The 20035-nt window shown below is 25.9% G+C and overlaps 1 protein-coding gene across 1 annotated transcript in view; it reads left to right on the plus strand.

The window, feature by feature from the left end:
• LOC135923495 (b(0,+)-type amino acid transporter 1-like) overlaps positions 1-7061 on the plus strand; it is a 29263-nt gene extending 22202 nt beyond the window's left edge. The window contains exons 6-13 of the mRNA XM_065458278.1: positions 1000-1099; positions 1396-1440; positions 1547-1670; positions 2211-2317; positions 3920-4016; positions 4572-4721; positions 6254-6422; positions 6613-7061. Of these exons, the coding sequence (XP_065314350.1) occupies positions 1000-1099; positions 1396-1440; positions 1547-1670; positions 2211-2317; positions 3920-4016; positions 4572-4721; positions 6254-6422; positions 6613-6713 (893 nt within the window). The 3' untranslated portion in view covers positions 6714-7061. The remainder of the gene's footprint in view (positions 1-999; positions 1100-1395; positions 1441-1546; positions 1671-2210; positions 2318-3919; positions 4017-4571; positions 4722-6253; positions 6423-6612) is intronic.
• The last annotated feature ends 12974 nt before the right edge of the window (positions 7062-20035 follow it).

Below are 20035 nucleotides of genomic sequence, written 5' to 3' on the forward strand. Positions count from 1 at the left end.
ATTAAAACTCTTGATTATGTTTAACATAAACATCATCATTATCAAAAGGTTGTAAGTTATATGATTTTCCTAGTTAAAATTCTCCTATATCTTTGACATTTACAAGGATATTCTATACGAAAATATTGTTATCATAAGATGTTAAACTTATATAATAAATGTAGATCAAAGATCGTATTATTTAATCATTTCTAAAATAATAATTATATATAGTTTGGCGTAAGAAACAAAAATATATCATTTTATAAATTAGACATATAAAGGAAATATTTTTAGCGTTATCCACCACGATACTGAAAATACAAGATATTTATATTAATTATTTTTTGAATACTATTGGATAGATTTATCAGCCCTTGGTATTTGTTTTTAAAGCCAATTACATATCCGTCTCATATTTTATATTGTATTGTTAGAAACCTAAGATATTTATATTGTTTTTTTTAATAAAAGATAATATATATTTTTTCGATATCAATACGAAAATTCTTAATTAATGGGACATTAAGAAAATGAATGTTTCAAATTTTTACGATAATTATCTATCAAAATGGTAGGCGGAAAAAACCTCGGATAAAAATACCCGATAATAATTCTTCGAAAATAATTCTCCAGTATTGATTTTCTCAAAATTTTTTGAATACATTATTTGAGTATTTTTTATTTCGTGGATATATTTATATTTTTTTTCCTCCTATTTAATTTAGTTTGTAGGGGATTATTTTCCTAGATTCTATCAAAATATGTTTAAAAAAAAAATTAAAATTATTCAATTTTATTTGCATTATATTTTTTTTTCGAGCGCAAATGGGCTTGTTGGTAATTATTTTTCTATGCCACTTGCTATACTTTACATAATTCTAATTGTAAGTTAAGACAGAGGCTAAAGGCCAAAATTGTTGCTAAAGTACAAAGCAGGCTTACATTAAATTTACAAACAATTATTTATTTTTTTTAAAAAAAATCATATCTTTGAGAAATAATCTTCTGTTTTTTTAGGAAACACCCAGTATTTGCAAACCGGATTTCAAAATTCTGACTGGAATCCAACCTCTATTGCTTTGGCTTTTTATAGCAGCCTTTGGGCTTATGATGGATGGTAATTTTATATATATATAAAATGTGTATATTTATTACAACAATTGTAATGGACTAAACCTATTTTATATGATCATATCTACTTCTAAAGTAAATGGGGAGGGAAAGTTAAATTAAACAGTTCTTAGAAATTTTTTTATCTTATAAAATAAAAGTTTTTTGTTGTTGTTGACAGTCTTCATAAATCAGAATTAAAACATGGCCATTGTATTATTATATTAACCGCTTAAACTACATCGCATTTTTCATTCAATATTTATTTTATATTTTTTTACTTTTATATATATAATTTCACAGGAATAATTTAAATTATTTGACCGAGGAAGTCAAAAACCCTAGCAAGTAAAATATAAAGAATTAAATGATATATTTTTTTCTTGTTATTCTCGATATATTATCTAAGAAAAGGAATATTAATTTTATTTTCTTTGTTAAAACTAAATCTTAGAAATATCCCCCTAGCAATCATGATAGGGATGCCTTTAGTAACCTTTCTTTACGTGGTAACCAATGCCGCATATTTTACTGTCATGTCTCCTGCCCAAATCATTAACTCTCCAGCCGTCGCTTTGGTAATGACTAAAAAATTATTTGTTTTTATGCCTAATGCTTTAAGATAAGGCTATCCTAACCTGTTTACCGGTTTTCGAAATTCTTTTCCAGTAGTATTTTTAGATGTAAAAATAGCGAAAACCAAATAAAATTACGTACCTCATTTTACATCTATATAGTTTTGGTAATTTTTTTTTGCAAGTAATCAAATTAACGACTTAATATGAACCAATTTTTAAAAATGGCTAGTTCAATATTTTAGCCAGTAAAATATTAACTAGGCCTCTAGATTTCCCTAATAAATTGTCCAAACCTTTGTGTCATTTATGAGCAAAATCGGGCTCGCGTAATGTTTTTCTCGGCAAAATATTGAGTTAACCGTTTAACCACACCAGACGGAGCCTTATATAGGAATAATGATTTGCGATTGGGATTTGGAAGTTCAAACAAATTTGGAGTTTTAGAAACTTTCTACCTATTGAATGAAAAAAATCTGTTCAATAATAAATATATCATGTTCATTATATTATTTTTTTAAAAAAAACATATATTACGAACAGGAATGGGCCAACATAGTTCTAGGCAGATATTTTTCTTGGGTTATTCCACTTTTTGTAGCTTTATCCTGTGCCGGAGCTTTGAACGGATATTTCATAGGAATCAGTAGGTTTATTGACAGAATTATTTATTTATTCGATTCCTGTTATCGGCAATTTATCAACATTAAGATCCCTTATTTTATTTTTTAAATTAAGGATTCTAAGAATATTAAAGCACGACTTTCATTAAAACGAGTAATGATGTTATTTTCCAGCCCCAATATTTTTAACTCCTCAAAAAATGATGGATCAAATTTTGTCCCCCAAGATTATTTTTTTCAAACAGAAATATTCTTTTGTAATTTTTATGTGAAAGAAATTCATCTGTAAGACTTTTACTTTAAATTTTGGGTGAGAAAAAAATCCTTAAGGCTGTGTCCTATTAATACTTAATAGCCGGCTTTTAAGTATCGGCTTAATACCCAAAAAAGTAAGAAGAAATTGGGATTAATCATGCCACTCATATAATTTTCTAAATAACGATTGTACATGTAAGTTTAAATTGTATTTATATGAGAAAACATGCAAATATGCCGTTCAAAATAAAATGGATACATTATTTTAAAAAAAATAAATTTATAGTCTTAATTGTAGAAAATTATTAAAATAAGATAATGCATAATTCGATTTTTTGCATAGAAAATATGGATTTTTTATTGGATCGTTGAAAGTATGTGGTTCGGGGAAGCCTTATCTAATATATTTAATTTATTTATTCGAGATCTTTCTTATGAAAGGCTACTAGAGCATAGATTAGCGGTAATATTTCGGCGAAAATTATTTTCTCTACTTTAAGTTGTAAAAAAAATTTGTCTCCAAGATAGAAATTAAGGGTAGTCGTTATTATATACAAAAATAAAATAATTTACATATAAAGCAAAGATAAAATTATCAATGAAATTTTAATTTGGGATATCTTATAAATATAATGAATGAAATGTATTTAAAAGTAACTAATAATAGTGATTTTTTTACAAAATTATATTTCCAATAAATCTAACTAGTATTAACAACACGAATTAAACTTTAAAAAATGATTCCGTATTGTTATAAAATTTTGTATTCAAATTTTTTTTTTTTTAAAACGTAAAAATATTTCAACTGATATGAATTCTAAGATTGTTAGACAGACATTAACACTCGAGACTAGATAAGCTATTAGAGTAAAATGTTTTTAATTTGTGTATATTATAACTTAATCAAATGAGATTGGTTAACCGATCTACTTATTATTATCAGAATGTGGGATACATTTTTATATTAAAATAAACAAAATTAGGTATATTTGTGCATAGAAAATTAAATTTATTACAAATTATATGCTGTAATATATTTCTTAATTACCTAATCAGAATAACATCTTTATTCTATAATTATGTCATTAACTATTCCATTTTCTTCCTATTTATATCTAAAACAAAAATTTTGAACAATTAAGACACCTATATAAAAAAAGACTAACTCGTTCATACTTAAAACAAGCCAACTTAAGGCTTACTCGTTCAAATACTTTTTTTAGCCTGTATTAAAAAGCAATTAAGTATCCAAATTAAGCCGACCTATGACACGGCCTAACATATTTTTTTTTGTTAAACTAGTTTTCAATAAAAATATTTGATCCATGCCTATCACATTACTTATACCTTGTATTTTTTTACACGAATATTTAGAGTATGCTACGTTGCCGCTAGAGATCATCATTTAATCCGACTTTTGTCCTTCGTGAACATTAAAAAACTTACTCCCATCCCATCTGTCATTTTTATCGTGAGTAGAAAAAATTTTTATTTTCACAAATATTTTATGTCAACGATATATTTTTTTTATAAACATATATATTTCTATTCAAAGATGATAAATAATTTTATTATTTCTTGGGAGGTGTGTTTAAAATTGATTTTTTTTATACAAGTGAAAATATATAAAAATAGGTTCAATTTCCAAATTTTTTTATGGCCATTTTTTTCAAAAATATTTACATATATTTTGTTTTATTTTGCATTATAAATCTTCAAAAAATTTTTTTATGTGTATGATTTAATCAAGATTCAGTTTATAAAAATTTAAATGAGACACCTAATCGCTCTGTTTTTCCACCAACTTATTATCTTGAAAGTTAATTTTCGTATTTAATTCAAAGCTCGTAAAATTACCATTTATAAAACACTCTAATTTAAGTTATATATAAACCACATTTTGAATGTGAATCGAGTCCTTTTCTCTCAAGTAATTATGAAATTGTGAATATTCGGTTCAACATTACACAAGAACTTCATTTTTTTTTTATGAATGACTTATGTTTATTCATAAAATTTTATACAGGGAATCCTTGCTAGCTTGATGATAATACCCGGCAATATAGAAGCCTTAATAGGATTTTTTGGATTCGCCTCATGGCTTTTCTATGGACTAACTATGGTGGCTTTATTGTATTTGAGATACACCCAACCTAATACGCCTCGTCCCTATAAAGTAAATTTATTTTTAATGAAAATAATTTTAAATAGGATTATTTATTTCTTAAAAATTTAAATCAGTTTTTCGATACTTTGACTTATTTTTAAAAAATATTTTTCATATTAAACTGAAAAGCGCTACTGCGAGACCTGCAAACTAAGCTAAAAATGTATTTATTTATTTTACAGCTGAAAATAACCTAAATATTTATGAAACGAGTAAAGAAAATATATAAATTTCGTTATGTATAAACAGGTGTTGTCGGTAAATATCTCCATACTTTAAAAAAAAATTCATAATTTGTAATTAACATATATTGCAAGGCCCTGATATGGGTGAATAGGAAAAGTGTATATTTCGGGATTGAGGAAGGTTTGATATTAACTAAGTTTTGCAACAAAGGTACATTGCTAAATTTCACAATTTTTTATTTGTTTTTGTTATAAACTTCAATTAAAAATAGTTTCCATTTTATCCTTCGTCGGTTTTGTCTTCAATACATAAAAAATTAAATAAATTATTTCTTTTTTTGTTACCCTGTTTTGAATTAAGTACATTTAAGATTAACATATGGTTTTTGTGTTTTCTTTTTACTTAGAGGTTTTTCTTATTTTTTGAGTCTTTAATGGTGTGTTCGGTAAATATAAGTTAGATATTTAGGTCCGGGAGATCGCCTGCGTCCAGAGGTATAATTAAAGTTACAGAAAGTATAGAAGGGGGGGGGGTTATGTTTTATGCCTAATTATGTAAAATAAAACTAACACAACTCCTTTTCTTTTTTTTTACTTTGCGCCAATTTTATTTTATAATTGCGCGTTTTATTTTCCCTATAAAAGGGACAAATTTTTATACTGAAACATATATTTTATTTTTTGTTTTAAAATTATTAAAAATATTTTTTTTGATTAATTTTAGTAATAAATTTGATTTAAAGTTTTATTTGAGTAAATTATTATGCCTCTTACAAGATTCCAGATAGACGAACTCCCTACTAATCAAACCTTTACTGAAGCCCCGACATTTCATTTTTATAAAAGTAGGATTATTTATCTCATCTTTTATATTTCACCACAAAACACATCTATGGGTTAGAAGGTTATATTTTTTAAAATAATGGGCGCATTTTTATGTCGATATTTTTTTTATAGTACGTTACTATTTACCGACCTAGTTACCTCTCCTGTAGCCAGAATCAAATAATATATCTGTGTTTAATTTCTTTATACCCAAATGATCTATAAATTATTATTTAAAAAGGTTTTATCCTATAACCAAAAATATTCTAATCTCTACAAAATTAGTTTTTTTTTAAAAAAAATTATTATTTAGACCATAGCCAGGCATGATTTTTTAAAATTTATTTTTAGACGGGCCTGAGTCCAGCTAACGGATCAATTTGCAGAGCTTTAAATTTTTTCGATTTTTTAAATAATTATTGATTGTGGTAGATAAAATAAGAGATAGTGAATTTAGCGGCTGAGCCTCAGACCTCTGCTCACTTATCAAAGATATAAATATTTAATTATTATTTGTTTATTTTGGAGTAGGTATGGATAGGAATCCCTATTCTGGTGCTGATAATTTCCGTGTGCTTAGTGATTTTCCCTTTAATCAAAGAACCAGCTATTGAATTCTTGTACGCTACCGTTTTTATACTGGCCGGAATGGTGTTTTACGTGCCATTCGTCTACTACAAAGTTCACTTGAGATGCATGGGTATAATCTATTATAAAAACATTTATTGAAATAGCATACTTAATACATACATAATAGTGATAGAAAATTGAGATGAATTTATACCACACTTAGTGATAGTTGTTTCTATGTATTATTCTTAATAATTTTTATTAACTTTTAATTACCAAATATTTTTTTAAAAAAATATATATTATTTTATCGAAAATAGAAAAATTTACCTTATTTTTCCAAAAATTGTTGGAAGTTATGCCAGAAGAAAGCGAAGATGAAACATCAGAAGAAATTCCTTTGTCGGAATACAAAAAATAGATTATACATTTTTTAAAATATTATTGTATCTTCTCTAAAATATATTTTTTTTAAATATCTTTGGAATGAATGAATCGTAAAAAGATGAATAATTGGAAAAATTACTTTATTTTCATTTTCCTATAATTTTTGTAAATAATTCTCTATTTTGAATTTCCTTTTTTTTATATACCTTTTATTAAAAAAAATAAATAAATTTCCAATCAATCAACATACATTTACTATATTAAATATTCTATCAACATATTTTTTAAAAAACAACAACCTTTACTCTTAGCTTTCAATATCAAAAAAATACCGAAAATATTGTAATCAAATTTCCTTTTTCGCCAAAATCTCATACAAATATAAAATTGATTTTAGCTTTATATATATATAAAAAATTTTGATTTTATATTATTATAAATTTTTTTAAAAAAATAATATCTTCTCAATTCGTGGTGAGTTTTTATTATTTGGCCCATCATTTTGCATTACAGAAAATGGCAATTTTAATTTAAAAAAAATGAAATTGTAATAATATTTTATTTTACAAAATCAGAAACGAAATAAATTTTTTATATCTATTTTTTCCAACTTACCAATTATTATTATGTTCATTTAGCTCTGGCAATGAAATAAATTAAAACTTCGATAGGAATTAAGTCAAGATCAGCACGCGCTATATTTAATCTTAACTGCATAAAATTGTTCTATCTTAAAACAAATTTAAACTGGGTAAAATGTCAGATTTTTTTTAGACGAAATACTCTTTTCAGAATTCTAGGAATAAAAGCAATTAGGATGTAGATCTCTTAAATTAAAAAAAATAATTTACTATATAAAATACTATCACTCGGAATTTTATATATTTTAAATTAGAATTATATTAAGACGGACGATGCATTCAAAAAAATGCATTTGAAAGTGTCGTTGAAATGAAAACCAGCTGGACCCGCCATTTTCGTAACCCATATAGTAATTATTCTATGTTAAAAAACTACTAATAAATTGTTAACTTGCTTCCATATTATCTCGATGATCAGACAATTCTTTAATAAAGTTTACGTGGTATAGGAATAAATTGGCCTCTCGTTTAAAATTTTTGATAATGATATGGGTAATCAAAATGGCGTCCCCAGCTGTTTTCATTGTTGTACACTTTTAATGAATGCATCATCAGTCTAGATATTATCTTATATCATTGATATGGTTAATAACTTTATTAAGATTTTTCAATACACTTAATTACTAATAAATTAGATATAATTTGCTAAGGATTTAAGATTTTTCATAATGAGGAATAGTTTCGTAGCAAAAAATAATATTTAGTTAGATCTAATGTTTTCAAGATTTGCCCTAGAAAATTACGAAATATCACGGAGATTTTTTCAGTCTTATTCAGAATTAGGCTTCCAGAAAATTAAATAAAATATTTATTTTGGTTTGTTTTAAATATTTGGTGGCATTATTACATTTTGAATTTATTTTTTCGGTTTTTTGTATTTTTGATTTTTGATTTTGTGTTTTTTTTTATTTTTAAATTTTTTCTTTTGCTTAAACTGAATAGCCAGCTAAACAGACGGCTGTTTAGTAACGAATCGAATCAGGACACAACCTAAACATTGATTAGATTTGGATTTTTTTTTAATGATCAAAATTTTGCTGCTAGTAAATTTTTCTTTCATACTTGTTAAAGCGCTGATATGCATTAGTAAAGCAAAACAGTGGCATTAGATTTTAGAATTACTGCTTAAAATTGTTCAGCAGACATTAACGGAGATGATTTGAAGAAATTAAATATTTAAAAAGCAAAATAAAATAGGGAAAGTGAATGAAAATCATTATAAGCTTAGAGCAGGGAAATAAAAGATGAATCTTATATTAGCGATTAAATTCCTCAATGGAAAAATATGGTACAAAAAACTGCATATATTGTTCTTATAATTGGAGTAGGCTTAAGATCTAGTTTATAGAAACTTCATATGATGGTGTTTGAGAAAGAGAAGATCCTAAGACTAGAGGTCTACAATATTATTAGTTACATGTTATATAATGTAACGATAATTAGAAGCCGCGACGGAATCGGTAAGGATTTGCAGGTTGATATTGGGTTGCACCAAGGATCAGCCCTATTTTTTTTTATATTTTCATTATTGTTTGATACAATATTTATTATTGATAATGATAAAAAGAATTGGAGCGATAACAATAAAATTTTTACCATATGAACAGTGAAATTAAGGATAAAGGCAAATAGAAAAAATACATGGTTTTTTAAGGTTGATCAGTTGTATGTAGGGTCTTTGCAAGGAGAAGTAGTCTATTTTCACTGTTATGTACTAAATAGTTTTTGTATTTTTTGTAGAATGTTTATTTTCATTATTATATTTATTATAAGAATTTAAATAGTAAAAGAAAATGCGATTTGATAACGAAAAAAAATAAAAAGATATTTCAATAATTACTTCTAAATAATACATTTCAAGAATGGCGCAGTCAATAAAAAGTCTAACGGATTCAAACCTTTGATACAAAGATTGGTGCTCGGACAGTGTCACTATTTAGGATTTAATCGTAAAGAGCAAGGTTGAAGGTAACTGCAAAAATGATTGAAGCTAACGATTGGAGAATATATTGAAATATAAGATAATACTAAGAACTGCTGGCAAGCCGTAAAAATTGTTTAATAAGTTCAGGGTTTGAAAGACCCTATAGCCTATTTGCTAAAAATCATAATAAACATATACTGTATAAAAATGTGATATAAATAATTTTACTAATCACTTTATTTACATGATCAAGCATAATTATAAACTAATATAAATATCAAAAAAAAAAAATTAAAAAGTGAATAACTAAACATATTGTTAAACATTACTTTTGGTAAATTATCTACAATTATCACGCGTTTTCATCCCATTTACATAAAAATAATGTTATCTAACAAAATATAATGTCTGTGCATAACCAATCTTCATAATTCAATAAGTAATTATTTATATATTAAAACACCTTTCCACTTAAATATTGACCAACTATTCTGCAAATGACCAACTTGCCTTTCGATTTCTATTTTACTAATCTTGTATCTCCACCAAATCTAGTCTCTTTTCATTCTTTATCCGATGACATATTGTTAATTCACTTCCTGGGCTAATCTTTTGTATCCTCTAAGTTTTAACGACGGCCTTCCCTCGCGTATTAGACATTACTTGAAATTCTTGAAATAATATCTTCTGTTGCTTCTCAACTCCATGGTAAACGATTATCTCCTTATCTCTGTAAGCGATTAACGCTAACTTTTACCCGATTAATTTTTGCTTTTCAACTATTATTATTGATAAACGATTATCGATTGATTCTAGGTATTTCTTTTCAACTTTTGTTACCTAAAAAGTTAGCCTGAAATTCTCTTGATAAATTATTCTATTCTTTGCTTGTTTCTAACGTTATAAATATTTAACGCTTTATCTCGGTAAACAATTGACGATTATTGTTAAACGATTAACGATTGCCTTTAAACGATCCACGAATTCTTGGTATCGATAACTACTAATCGTCGACTTGTGCGTATCGACAACAGTTTGTTTTTGTCTATAAATCAATTCTGTTGTTTCTTTATCCTAACTTGATCTTAGTCTTAATGTCTAATTCTTTTTATAAATTCCTACATAAAATACTATTAAACCACCAAACATTTTCCTAACTTCTGAAATATTTTATCACATTTTTCTTGTATTCATTTCTTAACAGTTTAAAATACATAGCTCAAATATACCAAAATAAATTATATAATTCTCAAATTCCTCTCAATGTATAAGGTTATCGCATCTAATCTAATTCTGCCTAACATGATCTAATTGAAATTTCCTAACTGTCTCTCTTAGTTCCTGAATAAATTTGCTCACTCTTTTCTTTTAATTGAATCTTAAATTTATCATACATAGTCAAAATATACTAAATAAATTATATAATTATGTCAAATTCAACCACCCCAGGTTTACCCTCAATGTAGCATAGACCCATATCATTATTAAACTATCTGCCTGTAGTCGTCCTTCATAGCTGAATTTAAATCTAAAATCTCTTTATTCTAAATTCTACATACCAAAATACATTATATGATATTTTTTTAACAAAATCATTTACCTTTATTTCCTCAAAATTTATGCACTTTTGAATGCTCAAATTTTCCAAGAAAAACTTAATATCTATTTATTTTCTTCTTCTGCTACACAACTCACACCCTTTGAGAAAAAAAACTACTGAAATATATATCTCTTTTAGCACATAAGTGACAAATCAATGAAATCATCATCATAGTTTCCGCACTCACATGAACAACTAGAAATCTAATCATAATGGTTTATATACACAAGTCTTTTGAACAATCAATAAAATCTAATCAATATAGTTCTCATACATACGTTGTTGAAAAGAGCAACATGACATATATATTTCAATAACGCATGTTTTCTATCCGACTCTTGTCTAAATTCGATGTATCATAATTCGGATCTCAAATCTTATTAATGATCTAAAATAAAATTCCGATCTCTTATTGAGCTCGATATGCGGCATGATATGTTTCTAATGATGAATAGCCGTTTCTCTTTCTTTAGACTGTTAGATTTTGCATTAATCAACAAACCTAATATTTCACTAAATATTATTAACTTATGCATATCTAATTCACGTATCAGATCATTGGGTCTGTTTTATCTCTCGCAGCCCTTAAAATAAAAGTTAAACGCAAATCTTTAATAAGAATTTAATTACAACATCAACATATTTTATAATATTTGTATTTACACCTTAGTCTCTAATATTATTCTCGGACTATTTTCACTTATCCTTTAACACATCTTTATTATTTATTCCCACAATTTATGTTCTTTTTTATTCTCAAGTGATCAATAATTCAATAAATTATAAACTAATCCAATTGTTTTCGCTCTTCGACCCAGAAATCAAGATTGAGGTAATTGTGATTAGACGTACTGATTTAAGTTAACGATTGGAGAATAGATTGAAATAGAAGATAACTATAAGAAGAGTATGATTTAAGTAACGATTGGAGAATAGATTGAAATAGAAGATAATATAAGAACTGTTAGCAAGCAATAAGAAACTTTAATAAGTTAGGGCTTGAAAGACCCTAAGCCTATAAATATAAAGGTTGCTAAAAATCATAATAAACATATATATAAATATAAATAAATAATTTTACTATCACTTTACTACATGATCAAACATAATTATAAAATAATATGACATATAAATTTAAACTATAAGTAATAATAAAAAAATAAAAATTATAAGAATTATCAAAAAAAGTTTAAAAAAATTAAAAAGTTAAAAACCAAACAATTGTTAAACCCATTTAGTATAAAATATCTACAATTATCACGCGTTTTCATCTACATAAACAAAATTATTCATCTAACAAAATATACTGTCTATGCCTAGCCAATCATCATAATTCACTAAGTTATTATTTACATATTACAACAGTTAATACTTCAATAATCTAAAGATAGCAATCCCAGGCGCTAAAATTGATATTACATAAAAATGGTTAATTATTATGATCCAAAATTTTCTGTTGCTTCGTTAAATATATCCTGGAATACCAAATTTTATTTATTTTGATAGTGTAGTTTTTAAGATATAATCATTTCGTGACATGATGGGATCTGTGAAATCCTTCTAGAATGAATTCAGAAGTTTTTTTTTAAAAAAGAAAATTTCCATTTCCATTTTAATTTTTATGAATTATATTAATAATTTTATGAAATGTCTAAGGTTTTTTTTAATATCCGATGAATTATTTTGTACTTGATTATTAGAGTTAAATTTTTTTGGGCAAATTTTGACATGAGTAATAATTATTTTCAACATTTTATACATATGCAATTGAATTAAAATAAATATTTTATTTAAGGTTAGTTCTATCTTATATTATATCAAAATATGAAATTTAAATAAATTGAGGTTTATTAGCCACTGGGTAATTTACCTTGTTTATTTACATCTGAATATTGAAGAGTTAATATAGGTTTATGATAATTTATTGAAGTTGAAATTATTTAAAAAAAACGAATTTTATTATTTCCTCAATTTTTTATGTTGAGCCCTTTATAGGGACCAACTGTAAATGAACACTGAATAATCACCAACTATTTAAAGAGATCATCAGGGATAATTTCTTATAAGAAGGTAGTTACTAATAAGCTAGGCATTATGTTTAGGATATCGTGATTTGATTACTATAAAATGGGGTAACTTTAGAACTAATCAATTTGGTTTAGCTTATTGAAAGAAAAATTGATGATAGACACGATAAGAAAACACTTGCCATATATTCCTGAAGCCAGGGATGCGAACCCGGTAAAATTTTAGCCCCGGGTTCGGTTCGGGTTTGGTTTAAGTAAAAAATAAAAGGTGGGTTCGGTTCGGGTTCGGTTTATGGAAATATATTTGAACCCGGGTTTGGTCCCGGGTTCAGCTCGGGTTTAAGAATTTTCGAATTGATATTAAAATACTAGACATAAATTTGGTATAAAAATAAATTTTTTATTTTATTTATAGCAAAATACATTTAAAAATACAAAACAGTCATAAACCTTGAAATAAAAGAGTTAAAGAGGTTAAATTTTAAAGAGCAATGATTTCATAGAATTAAAAAACAGATATATAAATTTAATTTCAGTTATAATATACACTTTATTAATATATATTAAAAATTAATCTGAACAAAAAATAAATCAATATAATAATTTTTACTTTGACTTGTTCATTCCTTTAATTAGTAATCTTTGAGACTAAGTTAAAAATTAAAAATAAATGGCGTGAATGTATTTAATTGCTTTAAATTTATTTAACACTCCAATAGGAATCTTTGAAAAAATCTCAATTAAATTATTGATATTTGTATTTACAATTATACAAATATCTTAATATATGATTTTAAACAATACACTGAACCCGCTTGAACCCGGGTTCATAAAAATTCCTGGGTTCGGTTTGGGGTTGTAAAAATTTTATAAACTAGGGTTCAGGTTCGGTTCGGGTTCAGATTTTTTTATCAAAAACCCGGGTTTACTTCTCCGGGTTCAGGTTCGGTTCAAATTCCTGCCTGAAGCTCAATTAGTAGTGTTTTTAAACGATTCGATTTTAGTCGATTTTTAATAACGGCCAACTCAATTTTTTACCTCGAAAAATATTACGCAAGCCTAAAGATTTTGTTCAAAAATGGAACAAAGGTTTGGCCATCTATTGGCGAAATCTCAAGTCTTAGGGCAAAATAATTTCTGGCCAAAAATATTGAGTTAGCCGTTTTTAAAAATAGGCTCAAATCTAGCCGTTTAACAACACTATCAATTGGTATGGAAATTAAGACAAAAAATTGTAATTTTTGCATTTACAATATTGACCAGATATGATGGAAAACATTTCCAATTTATTTAATTTATTTGAAAATAAATTATTTGACTCTCAAAAAATTATTAAAATTACATTTTTATTATATTCCTATAAATTTTTACAATTTAAATGATTTTATTTACAAACGAATTTAAAAAAATATGGAAATATTTTAAAATTAAATCTTCACAACACTGTAAATTAATAATAAATTATAATCTTAATGATCGTTTTATTAATTGTTAAGTTTAAAATGTAATATATAATTTTGATCCATAATAGGATATTTTGTGATTAGTTACATTTATTTAGTTTTTAACAAGGCATGTTAATGTAATATTTAAAGTTAATTCATTATTGGAATTATGATAAATTGCAACTATAAGGTCGATTAGCCCCATATAGTGTTAATTATAGTTTTAATTAAAAATTATAAAAGACTAGCATGGAGAGCTTTATTGTTCCTCCTCCCTTCATCCCTTTCTTCATGAATTGCTGGCATATTAATTATTGTTATTTCATCCTTTTCCCAACATAACATACATATTTTTTATTCTCATTTTTTTTTAAATGGTCGGGTCTGACTTAATTAGCAGGCTAAATATTGATTTCCTGATTCTAATTTATATATATATACACATTCGCATTCTGTAATAAATTTTTATTATTTTTTTCCAGGAATTTTTAGCTAGGGGGGCCAGCAGCTTACTTGAGGGGGCCACTATTTTTTATAATAAAAACAAATAATTAAGCATTCATAAAAAAATTTTGCTATTTTTATTAAAAATTTATATATAATATGAATACAAAATAATTCTATAAATATTATAAAATTGACGCAGATAAAGAATAATTGCGCTAAAAAGAATCGGTAGCAGAATAAAAATATGTAAGTCTGGTTCGCTAAAAAGAATAAGTAATAGGATAAGAATATGTAAGTCTGGTTTTGTTTGCTTTAGAATAAACAATTACGATATCTCCAAATAATAATAAAAATGCGATTAAATTTATTCTTTTATTAGTGTTTAAATAAAACGCAAATATATATATATATCAAGTCGTTAAAAAAGTAATTTTTATTAAAGAGTAAAATTATCGCGTAATAGAAAACCAAAAACTTCAAATATATATATATCTAGTAAATCAATTTAAGGTAAATCAATTGATGGTTTGATCGTATGTAGAAATAAAATAAATAAATTATTTAGTGACTGTTTTTGTATATGTAAATAGTCATAGTTTAAAGCTTCAATTAACTTTGTATATTATGATATTAAATTATATTATGCAACAAAAATAATACTATAATATAATACGATGATTTTTATTTTTAAATTTTAAGATAAATGAATTAAAGGATAAATTTTGTGTTATTTTTTTTCCCATAAACCATTAATACTAAATATTTGCTTACGTTGATCTTTCATCGACTCTCTAGTTCTCGATAGAACTCTCTTTAGTGTGGAGAGAACGAGGCCCAACAAGAAGCCTTTGATACCCCAATGATGATGGCTGCTGAATAACATATATAACAATTCTATAAATGCATGATGGTAGTAGTATGAATTAGTCAGAAAAAAATGAATGAATAACTTAAAGGGTTAAGATATGGAAAATTATATAACCTCCTTTAAAATTGCAATATTAAAAAGAAGGCTGCTTATCAAATCATGCTGGAAAATACTAATATTATAAATATAAGTGTAAAGTTGTAAATAAAGTTAATAGTAAAAAAAATCCCTTATATACCATGATAGAATAATTGAAAAATATGCTATTCCATAAAAAAAAAGATAAGAAAATAAGATAAAATAAAATATAACCAATTTTTTTATTCGGTACAAAATAATCATATAATAAAATATTCGCATAATAATTAAATTATGATTGAGGAATGGCAGGAACGATTATGAAGGCTTTATTGGTTACATCTCTTTTATGAGGTATTTGCTGATTTTCGTCTTTGAATTGAATAATTATTATTATTTGGTATTCGAGATTTGGTTCAACATTGTCAAAGTAGGTGTTATAAGTAGCCAAATTCTCATACTATATAATAAAAAAATATATATATTTCTACAATTTTATATAAAATATATCCAAAAAAATATATGTTTATGTGGATAAAAGATTGTGGCAGATATTATGGGCTTTTCACAGAGTCACAAGACCCTATAATACAAATCGAATAACTGCAATAGATAGTAACTCGATTTAAATTTTTGAATTGAATAGACGAATTATAATTCGATTCGAGGATAACCATCCTCTCCCTTTCTACACACAAGAAAAAAAAAGGGACAAATTTTAAAGATAAAAATTTAACTCGCTTTTCGTTAATATTTAAAGTAGTTTAGTGATAATTATATGACAAATATTGTCGTAATAAGATATTAGATTTACATTCACAAATTGTATTTTAGGTTTGATCATGTCTGGTAGTGTAGGTGACAGTTTGATACGGAAGCCTTGAATATTTTGAAATAAGTCACGATCCAAATTGGAAAGACTCCAAGACACGAGAATACCGAATTGTTTATCATTCAAACATAGCAACGCAGAAGATATCTTAGGAGCAAACGCGTAAACATCTGTCAAATAATAAATAGAATTATTACATTTTGTGATAAAATTGCCTATTTTGTGGTCACTCTAAGGTTATACTTAATGATTTTTTTTTATATTAATGCTTTAATTTCGTGATTTTGGGAACTATAAATAATAGTAATGCATATTATCATTGAATGTGTGTATTCGGTAAAATGGATAAGGTTATCGACAACGAGATTACATAATAAACAAAATAAAATTCGAATATTTTTGATTCATTTTCATTGATTATTTATATTTACCGATTTTGTTCTCTAATGATTCATTATCTGTAATTTTATATTTTTTTAAAAAATAAACATTTATAATAATAATAAATTTTTAATTTTACTTAATTTTTTAAATATATAATACTTAATAAAAATTTATATTACTAAATAATTCATTTTTTATTTTCCTATAGATTACACTAATTAGCAGAATTTACTGGCATATACGCTAATTTTGTTATTTGAAAAACGATCTTATAGGGAGTAAGATCTTTCCAAAAAAAAAGTATGAATAAGAATTATTTATAAAAATTTAAAAATATATAAAGATATTCAAACATCTCTAAATTTATTCAAAGGTAAAATGAAAAATTGGAAAAACAAGCTTGTATTATATGCTACATGAGATGGGCAGAGTCATACATTTCTGGAAAATTTTCAAAAATTGTAAAATTAGAAAAATGATTGGCTTCGTTATTAAAATTTAAAAAAAGAATCCCAATTTGGAACAAAAAGTAATCCAGAAAGCATCTATCCTTTAAATTTCAGATGATTTTATCATATACTAGACATAACAGATCTGATTAAAAAATAGATAGTATGTATAATTGAAATTTTAATTTTGGATATGAAGCATCAATAAATTAATTATAAATATCATTGGCATATACATTTGAAAATGAGCCTAACGGAGAACTCTCCTCTAACCCGATCATATCCATTTACGTTATTCCAGTGGTCAACATAAATGATTATGAAATATTTCGCGCTTTTCTTTAAACTCTCAATAATGAAACTGTAGTTTCCCTAAATTATATATATTTTTTTAAAGAAAATATATATTATATAATTTGCTAAACAAATTAATTGATTTTTTTAAAATACCTGAGTGCCATTTATATCGATTATACCTTCTTTGATAACTTCGTCTCCCATATTAAATTCTCCCGTATATTGGAACACTCTATAAAAAACACCTACAATAGAATATCCGTGGACATATTCGAGTGGTGCACTAAAGTTGGCTGATAAACTATATGTTAAGTCCTTATTAATCTTCGTATTATGATATAATGCCAAATTTCTTATCCCATAGATGGACTCATTTCGAATTGCGCAACAACGGCTCATATATGGGATTTTGAATTCTTCGCACCCTATATATATTAATTAGGCATTAAGATAAAAAAAATATATATAACTATAGGTAAACAGGCTTAGGTGGTATGGGCACACAATGGAAGGCCTATGAACTACATAGGAAATAAGGTTGAGAGTTTGGAAGTGATGGGCAAACGTAAAAGAGGAAGGCCAAAAATTTCAATGGGGCCATAAAGTTAGAGCCAATATAAAGATGTATAAATTAGATAAAAGAGATTGTATGAATAACATAAAGTGGAGAGAGATATTGAAGGAGCTTACCACCAGAAAAAGGTGGAAGCTAAAGAGAAAAAAAAATTTTTTTTTATAAAAAGCTGTACTTATTGAAGTTTCTGTATTCATGTCTGCGATAGCAAGGCATATCATACACAGGAATAGACTATAAAAGCAATCATTTGATAACACCATTGCAGAGAGAATTCGATTGTAAATATATTATTAAATATTGAAAAATAAAAAAGTTTATATGATATAATTAAATCGAAAAGGCTAAGTTTATATATATTTTCAATGTAAACAATTTTAAGAAGGTTTACTTAACCTTCCGATTTGCCAAAGAAATTCTTGGAAAAAAATTTGAAAAATATTTACTTTACCTTATGATGTATTAAGAAATTGAATATAATTTTTTTTAAAAAAAGAAGATTGCTATAAATAATTTAAGAAAAAAAACTGATCATTTTTTATATTTGCTAGCATAAGAAAATTTTAAGAAATATATCGCTAGTAAACGAATTAATCTGTTATTTTCCCCACTTTTGCAAACAGGATAGAAACTTTAGATATGATCTGATTGGATATGATAAGAAAAAGCAAATTAACAAAAAATTTTTTTTTATGTAATTCAACAAAGACCTGCAGGCTTAGTCCGTGTGCCCCGGTCCGTCATTTAATTTAATACCCGGGTACCGAAGAAAATTGACTGTGTTAAATTTTGACTGCTGTCATAAACTTCTCGCTTAAAAAATGTTGGCTCTCATTGTTTTTATAAATAGTTAAAATTAATTGACTGCTAATAATATGATTACATTAATCACTCGCTTCAAAAATTTTAAGAAAGAAAGAAAGAAAGAAAGAAAGAAAGAAAAAGAGAGGAAGGAAGGAAGAATTTGATAATATTACTTTCTCGCATTAACGGCCATATTTTAATTGAATATTAACAACAATATTCTTCGGATGACAGTCGGCTCATAATATTTTCCAATTTCAGTGTAAACTTTCTAAAATAGAAATGAGAAATGGATTTATGAAATCCGTATTTCGTAAAAATTGTAAGTTGAAATAATAAATAGGGTTCTTCCTCCAAGTAAATAATACAATATCTAGGTTTTTCGAATTCGCGCCATATCAAACTGATATTGTCAGAAATAGGTGTGCTCGTCATTAAGAATTTCCCGCGTAAATTTTTCGTATTGAAGTGCGCTTAAATCGGGTACGCATTTTCTCCTATCTTCGCGTAGCCTTTGAATACAAATACTTTATTTTTGCGTCTCAAGTATATATAGGTTTGTAGCAAACTCCTCTCGGAATTCTTATTTGATGTTATCCCCTTAAGTACTTGGGTATTGCTTCCGTACCTTTGATGTAAGATGGTTGAAACATCATGTAAAGAGACACTGATTCACGGGCAGTTGCATATTTTGATACATAACTTACTTGTCATTATAGAAACATTTAACTCGTACGAAAATATCGAAATTCTGATCTACATCATTTTGTTTTTAAAAAGAAGTCGAATATTATATAAACAAGTAATATTTAAATTTAATACTGTCATTAATACTGTCATCTGGATTGCCCGATTTTATATTCCCCATTGATATTCCTTACTTGCATTTTTTTTAAATTATCATATTAGTTAGTATAAAATAGATATACAGGAAAATGCCAAAAATCAATTCGTCGATGAAAACTATATCTTAATAATGCGCCAAT

Source organism: Gordionus sp. m RMFG-2023, chromosome 2 (assembly GCF_954871325.1).
Source record: "Gordionus sp. m RMFG-2023 chromosome 2, tfGorSpeb1-WG-v2, whole genome shotgun sequence".
In the NCBI taxonomy this organism is placed as follows: Eukaryota; Metazoa; Nematomorpha; class Gordioida; order Chordodea; family Parachordodidae; genus Gordionus; species Gordionus sp. m RMFG-2023.